The sequence below is a fragment of the Bison bison genome, unplaced genomic scaffold (genome assembly GCF_000754665.1).
Source record: "Bison bison bison isolate TAMUID 2011002044 unplaced genomic scaffold, Bison_UMD1.0 scf7180017864367, whole genome shotgun sequence".
Taxonomy (NCBI): Eukaryota; Metazoa; Chordata; class Mammalia; order Artiodactyla; family Bovidae; genus Bison; species Bison bison.
In genome coordinates, this window is record NW_011494939.1 from 5,860,187 (window position 1) to 5,867,854 (window position 7,668).

General features: G+C 49.0%; 1 protein-coding gene across 1 annotated transcript; it reads left to right on the forward strand.

Moving 5' to 3' along the window:
* Positions 1-444: 444 nt before the first annotated feature.
* Positions 445-4,869, forward strand: POLR2H (polymerase (RNA) II (DNA directed) polypeptide H). The gene is made up of 5 exons (XM_010855704.1): positions 445-1,701; positions 2,658-2,741; positions 2,821-2,914; positions 3,459-3,542; positions 4,500-4,869. Exons 1-5 carry the CDS (start codon positions 1,629-1,631, stop codon positions 4,615-4,617), a joined length of 453 nt encoding a protein of 150 aa, XP_010854006.1. The 5' UTR covers positions 445-1,628; the 3' UTR covers positions 4,618-4,869.
* Positions 4,870-7,668: the final 2,799 nt, after the last annotated feature.

Here is a 7,668-nt window from a genome sequence, read left to right on the forward strand (position 1 = left end):
GCAGGGGCCGGACAGGCCGGGGCTCGGTAGGGCCTGGGGCGGTGGGCTGCCGAGCCGTCTAAATCAGATTTCGGGCCCAGTTCCTCAGCGGCGGTCCCCTCTCTTGCTTCTCCGGAGGGGCCAACGGCTGACTGGCCAGGAAAGGTCCAGTGCTCTGCTGGGGGATGAAAAACAACTAGGGGGGAACTCGGAGGGGGTCGCTAGACCCAGAAACGGGGGTTGCTTGGAACTAGGACCCTCGGTCTCTCTCATCCCCTTCCTTTCTCCTTCCCTTCTTTGCGAGTCCCCTAGGAGCACCCCCAAGGAGGTGCACTTTGAGCCACCTGGCCTTCGGGTAGTGCGGGGGTTGGGGTGGAGATGGGGAGGGAACGGGAATGGGTGAGGCCAGAGGGAAGGGAGGTCTAGGTGCCTGGGAGGCGGGTGTGGTGGGGACAGAGGTCGCTTCTCCCTGGCAGGGCCCAAAGAGAAACCGGAGTAGGTGCTGACGTCTAGCAGCCATGGGGGAACACGGCCTGCTGGGGCTCTGCGTTCTCTATGAGGGTCCGGAGGACAGAGCAGAGGGGGTGAGCACTGGTGTATGAGCAGCGTCAGGGAGAGTGTCAGGAGAGGCCAGTGCCCAGGAAACAGGCAGTATGCAGGAGGAGGCAGCGCCGGGGTGAAGGGGCGCGCGGGAGGTCGCAGGGGGCTCCCGGGTAAGGGAGCAGTGCCCAGGAGGGGGCCGATGTGAGAGCTGGCACCCTAGAGGAAGGGGCAATGTAAAGAAAGAGGTGGCATCTGTAGGACAGGGTAGTGCCTGGATGAAGAAGCACGTAGAGCTTTCCTAGAAGGAGAGGACCGTGGTAGCGGAAAGGGAAGAACAGAGCTTAAGGGGCAGGGCTCGAGGAGGGCAGTGGGTTTGGGGTTAATGCCCTGCTGAAGGGGCGGTGTGAGAGAAGACAGCAGGGAAGGGCACGGTGCAGGCTTTCCTCTTCCCCATGGTGACATCATGGCCAATTCCCAAACTGGAGGGACCCGGCTCAGGTGACATCCAGCTGGGACGAGCCGGCCCGGGCCGGCCTGGATGTCAGCTGGAAGGGCTGGGTTTTGCGCCCAGTCGGGCCAGCGTCTTTGGGGCGGGGTGCTGCTCCCCTCGCTCTCCGTGCAGACGTGCCCGCGGCGGGCACGCAGACCGGCAGGGTAGGGCTCGGGCCGGGCTTCTCTGGGCCAAGGATCAAGGTCCCTGGCTGGGGCAGGCCCCTTGAGCATTCCAGTCTTCCAGACCCGGCTTCTGAAGAGGGCGCAGTAGAGCCTCGGGAGAGAGCCGGACGCGACGCCACCTCGGTCGGAGGTGGGACCCACCGTGTCGCCGCCCGGGGCGGGGTTTTCTGGACCCGAAACCAGCCCTCAATTCTGAAACCTCTGGGAAACCATCATTCGGGGCGGAAGTTAAGAAGCCCCGAGAACTAGGCAGCGGAAGTGGCCGCGTTACAGCTCGTCTGTGCGCATGCGTTATTCTATTCCTTTGCTGCGGCCGTTCCAGCGCGGAGTCTTCTTAGCGCCTCTGTTTTCGTCCACGCAAGGGGGTGCGCTACCTCTAGTCGTCGTGGTCGCGCGCTCAGTCCCTCTACTACTCTAGTGGCCCCCTCACCATGGCGGGCATCCTGTTTGAGGATATTTTTGATGTAAAAGACATTGACCCGGAAGGCAAAAAGTTTGACCGAGGTAAGCAAGGTTTGGAGGGGCGGTTTCGGGGAAGGGGCTAATCTCCTCGGGTACACGCCCCTAGGCCGCTTGTCCACCCACTTACGCGTGGCCTTTCCCTACCGGCCGGTCCTGGTGTGGGGACCTCTCTCGAGAAATAATTTTATAGATAAGAAAACGGAGACTCCCGAGCTCTCCCTGGTTTCACACAAGCTGTGCTCGCTGCCTGGGAGGCCTTTTCTCCTGGTGCTGGTGGACTCCAGGCATCTTCTCTAATCTCTCCCCACTCTGGACTAGGCGCTGTACTGTACACTTCACACACACTTTGTCTCACATTCTCTTCCAAGAGTAGGCGGTGTCTTACCCATTTTGCTCTGAGAGGCTAAGCAGCCCACCCAAGGTTGTGCAATGAATAATCCGACCTCACATCCCATTTCTCAGAGTCTGTAGCTGTTTGTAAAATCCTCTCAGAGTTTAATAGTTGACTGCTTGGTATACACCTCTTTCTTCTGTCATTTATCAATAATTGTCCTGGGTGTCTCTTCCTTTGCCTGAACACTGATATGTTCTTCGGGACAAACACCAGTTCTTACACATCTTGATAATCAATCCCCTTAGCACAGCACCTGACACAGGAAGAGGAAACCTTAGGATGAATGAATACCTTGCCCCAAATCAGGTTGTTTCTTAATCACCTAGGTTGGCCTAAAACCTGGATATTATTTATTGCGAGAGGATGTTTAATTCTTTTCTGTGGATTCTGTCCACTGGCCACAGGTTGTCTCCCCTTTCCTTCTTGCATGTGTGATTCTGATTGAGCCTGCACTTCTGTGAGAGCAGACTAGAGGCCAGTGGATACAGACTGCATTAGACTGAGTATTCTATTGCATCCAGTCCCCTGAAGTACCTGTCTGCCCTGCCCTGTAGGGGCTGCCCTGGGTCACAGGCAATTAATTTCTGCCACTCTTCCCCTCCAGTGTCTCGGCTGCATTGTGAGAGTGAATCTTTCAAGATGGACCTCATCCTTGATGTAAACATTCAGATTTACCCTGTAGACTTGGGTAAGTATTGAACACAAACAGCAGGAGGCTTTTTGCTATCTCAGCTGTTCTTCACCCTCTGATACCGCTGTTATTTCAGGTGACAAGTTCCGGTTGGTCATAGCTAGTACCTTATATGAAGATGGTACTCTGGATGATGGTGAATACAACCCCACAGATGATAGGCCTTCCAGGTGAGGGGGTGGAAAAGGGAGCACCTGAAATGTGCCTGAGGACTAAGTAGATAGGCGTATAGAAAGACCCTTACTTAATTCATGAAATAAATGATTATCAGCAGACTCTGTGTTAGCTTAAGGAAACTGCAGCACTTGAGAATCCAGACATCCAGGTGTTTATCCAAGGCAGTGATTACAGTGTGAGTTGTCGCTTTTTGATAGTGGAGGAAATGAGCACTGAATGACCTAGGCTCTGTGGGCCTTGTGTCTTGGGAGGGAGTTTGATGTGATGGAAAGGCTTCGGACGCCCACTCAGTTCACATCTCAGCTCTACCATGTATTTGTTGAATAACCTTAACTTCCTTCAACCTTAGTTTTTTCTCATCAGTAACAGTGATGGTCATACTTAGTTCACAGGTTGCTGTGAGGATTGAATGACATCACGTTTAGAAAGTACCTGGTGTTATGATGCTGGTATATAGTTACTAGTTACCATTTTTTTTAAAGGGCCTCTTTCTTTTGTTAACTGTATTTAAGAATAACTGCCCCTGTTGTTCCACAGGGCTGACCAATTTGAGTATGTCATGTATGGGAAAGTGTACAGGATTGAGGGAGACGAAACTTCTACTGAAGCAGCAACACGCCTGTAAGTTCCGCGGTCTTGTGAGAGCCCTTTCCCTCCTCATTTTGTGAGAATTTGGGCTATGCTTTGAAAATCTGGACCATCCTCAGGCTCCCTGGATTTCTTTCTTCAAGCACCTCAGACCTAGTGAGACCCAGAAAGGAACTGTTTTGGGAACAGTTTCAGTCTGAAATGTAGGCTACTCAGTTTGCCCTCTGTCAGGATCTTAAGGCCTGTAATCTAAATGAGAAACTGTTAATCTTGCTGAGTGAAATGCCAAGGAAAGTTACTTCTCCAAGAACTAAATGCAGCATAAGTGATTAAACTGCTAGGCTTTTTTGTTTGTGTGTGTGCGTGTGTGTTTTGCTACTCTGCAATCCAATCCCTAGTTCTTTGGTTTCTCTGCCCAACTATTTTTTCCTTTTCTTTAAAACCTTATTAAAACAATATGTGCCCTTTGCAAGAAATTTGAAAAGCAGAAAAGTAATATGAAGAAGGAAAAAAGTCACCTATAATTCTATAACCAGAGGGAATCTTCTACATAAACATTCTTGAATGTTCTAGGTTTTTTTCCTATGTACTTTTTTCTCTGAGATCATGTTGTTTATTACAATGTTTTGTTCTGTTTCATTTGCTTAATGTTATGTAAAACATGTTTCCTCATGTCAATTTAAAGCTTTTCCTAAACTTTTTTTTTTTTTTTTTAATTCCTAAACATTTTTATAGCTGTGTAACATTCCAGTAAATGGATGTATCTTAATTGATTTGACCATTTCCCTTATTCTGGGCATGGAGTATTTTCCACCTTTCTGATATAAAAAACACTGCCTTGCACATATCTGTGCCACCATCTTTGTCTGAAATTTGGTTCCTAATGACAGAACTCTAGAAGGGTGCCTTTTTTTCTTAGGCTGGCATGAGAGTAGCTGAGTAGTTTTTGCTCTGGCACTCAGACTCACAGGACTGGGTCTTCTGTTTCAGCTCTGCCTACGTGTCCTATGGGGGCCTGCTCATGAGGCTGCAGGGTGATGCCAACAACCTGCATGGATTTGAAGTGGACTCCAGAGTGTATCTGCTCATGAAGAAACTGGCCTTCTGAACCACCCAGGAAGCTGGCCTTGCTGCTTAGTCACTCAGGTCCTGGATGTCAGTTCAAGCCCGAAAAACAGTTGCTGTTGTTCACCTGTTCAAAAGGGGCTGGCTCTCTGTCCACTGTGGGTGCATCTTTAGGAGGTTTGGACTCAGTGGGAAACTGACTTGCCTGTGAAAGACCCAGTGGGAGAGCTTAAGATGAATCAGTAGCTGTTTTATGTACATGATTTTTTAAATTAAACTTTACTTTTTCAGACTCTTTTTCCTTCCTTTTTAAAAAAGGTTTTCCCATTTTAAAATCATTTTTTTCAACTTGTTTGTGGTACATTATATTCCTGGCCCACAGCCAGATGATCACGTGTCAATACAGGATCTATCCCAACCTTTCAGTATCTGGGTTCAGGATTATCTCAGGCTCCTGGCTGACCATCCCCAACATTTCCCCTCCAAGGTGATTTTCTGTGTGGGAGAGAAAGTGTTGTGCTTTTGGCTCCTGAGGGCACCACCCATTTGGCATAGAACTTTGAATAGGCAAGGAGCCTTGCTCGTGTTTTTCCAACACTTTCAGTCTCTCAGGAAGTCAGATCACGTTGACTTGAATGTGTTGCCTGCATAGCCTGGATGCATTCATCATTTTTATGGAAGCTTTGAGATGAGGCTTTTAGACACAAACATGGGACACGACTCTGAAGAGGAGAGCCAGAACGATCTGGTGGTTGTGGAAGCAGGTGGATGAGCTAGCTCTGCTCTACATTCTAGTGGTGACCTGGAGGGAGGGTAAGTGGCGGTGGTTTTCACCAGTGACACTGAACAGAGAGCTGCCACACAGACCAGTGAAATGGACAGGGCAGCAATACCAATTAGGTTGGCAGTTCAGTGCCAGTGCCCTGGACAGTACACTAGCCTGACTGCAGTCACTAATTTAACAGTAGGGGGAGAGCAAAGTTGAGGCAGTGGTGATGCTTGCAAGGACTCCAGCATCTGAGCTCGGTCTTCAGCCTGGCGTTTGTGGTCTCAGAAAGTACATGGGACCCTGATTTCCCCTGGGAAGTTCAGGGTAACAATTCAGAAAGATTTTTGTGTGTATTAAGCCGTTGTCTCTTTTGATTTCCCAGTTTTGCCACGGGAGCTGGTCGTCCTGCTGGGATTCCTGGGGTATTTCCTTCCCCATCTTTTTCAGGTCTTTACTGGAGGTGTTAGGAATAGTATTTAGATAAATGGGTTGAAAATGAATGGCCTCTGAAAGGGGGTGGGGGATGGGCAGGGTGGTGGTGGTGGTGGAGAAAAGATGTTTCTTTTGCTTTACTGTGGGGAGGGGGAGAGTGAGGGGAGAGGGAAATAGGACATGAATTGAGTTGGGGTGAATTTTTATGGAATCCTAGGACCTTTTCCATGCAGTCAAAAAAATTTTTTTGTAGGGATTGGAGAAGGATGGATTTAGGTAAGAAAGGGAACCTAATTACCAATAGTGGTTTGTTGGGTAGCAGACTGTCCTAGCCACCCTGGGTGGCAGAAGAAAGACAGCTGGCATACAGTTGAATAGAGATAAGAGTGTCCTCGTTGTAACAGTTTTTTGTCTTTTCTGTAAAGGGAGGAAGGGACAGAATCAGCCAGATAGAATGAAGGGTTAGATGTTCAATAGAGGCAAGTTAGTTTACACTGGAGCAGCCCATGAGTTGTTTGCATTTGCCCCAGGGTAAGTCAGATGCCAGCCCTGGATGCCTGGAGCTTTCTGGCTATTTACTTTTTTGTAGTCTTGCCATCTTTGTCTCTCAGCTGACTGTGCTGAAAACTTTTCTTTGTCTTCGGTCCCTTTCACGTGTCATGTACTGGGTGCTGGCTTTCATGTACCATGGTGTTTCATTTGATCATTAGATTTAACCTCCTTTAATATTTCAGTAAATTAAAATTTCCACTTACCATTCCCTTGACTCCACATTGGAATTTGTAGTGTGGGTAAATGGATTCTCTTCTATGCAGAAATTGTCACCATCTGAGATTTGGACAGCACTTTTGAGCTTTGTGCGTTTGTTGATTTTTTTCCTCCATGGCAACTGTTCTGTTCATGAAGTGGGCAGCGGGGTGGGGGGCGGGGGTGTGGGGAACAACACCTGGAGATGCCTAAATTGGTCACCCCACCAAGAGCTTTGGTTTTCTATTCAGAACTCATTTAACTGTTGATGTGTCCTCTCTAAGGACTTGGAAATTTCTTCCAATAGAGACAATGATACATTGGACAGTGCACCACACTGGGGAGCATTTGGGCTCCAGACTAAGTCAGCGTAGGGTGTTTCTTTTCCTGTTCACAGGCTATGAAACCACTGGGAACTTGCTCCTCATCTGTAAAGCAGAGATGTTAATAACCCACCTTATAGGGATGTGTGAATGTTAAAGGTAATGTGCATTAAGTTCCTGACATGGGGCTTTCACTCTGTTGTTTTGGAATGCCTTAATGACCCTGGGGTTTTTGTGGTGTTTGGAACCCTAGGTTTCCGGCTCCTCTACCTAATGGTAACTTTTGCTGTCTTTTGGGGAGTTTGAAGTGGGAGGGGAAAAGCTTCCAATAGCTTTCCTACAGGAGCCTCTGGAGGTAGTGTTGACCTTTGCAGTGGAGTGTTTGGGGCAATATAAACTTCTTCCTAAGTACCAAGGTGACATTTATTCAAAAAGCCCCGTAAGCTTAGCTTCTTTTCTAGACATCCCCAGGCAGAGTTTATGGTGGTCACACAGGTTTGCTTTTCAGATAGTATATACTTCTGGGAATTGGGAAATGAGCCTTCAACTTGTACTTGCCCCTCCTGCTGTGTGAGCCCTAGGAGACTGACTCAAGCCACTTCCTGCATTTCCCCCTGACCTCCACAGGAGGGAGGCAGGAACCCGCGCCTGGCAAAGCTTCCTGCTGAGCTGCTGAAGTGCTGGCTGTTTGCTCAGCTGTCACATCCAAGTCTCATCTCGTCTTGACTGACCCCATCTGTACAGCCTTACCTGGGGTGTAAGGCTCTCCAGAGCTTCCTGTTAGCATCTCTCAGGGTGGGGGGTTGGGGGGGAGGGATCTGTT

Excerpts from the sequence above, each read along its gene's own strand:
- POLR2H (XM_010855704.1), top strand. The coding sequence starts at position 1,629 with ATGGCGGGCATCCTGTTTGAGGATATTTTTGATGTAAAAGACATTGAC. Across the intron at positions 1,702-2,657 it reads AGGCAAAAAGTTTGACCGAG|TGTCTCGGCTGCATTGTGAG; the intron begins GTAAGCAAGGTT and ends CTTCCCCTCCAG. Across the intron at positions 2,915-3,458 it reads ACAGATGATAGGCCTTCCAG|GGCTGACCAATTTGAGTATG; the intron begins GTGAGGGGGTGG and ends GTTGTTCCACAG.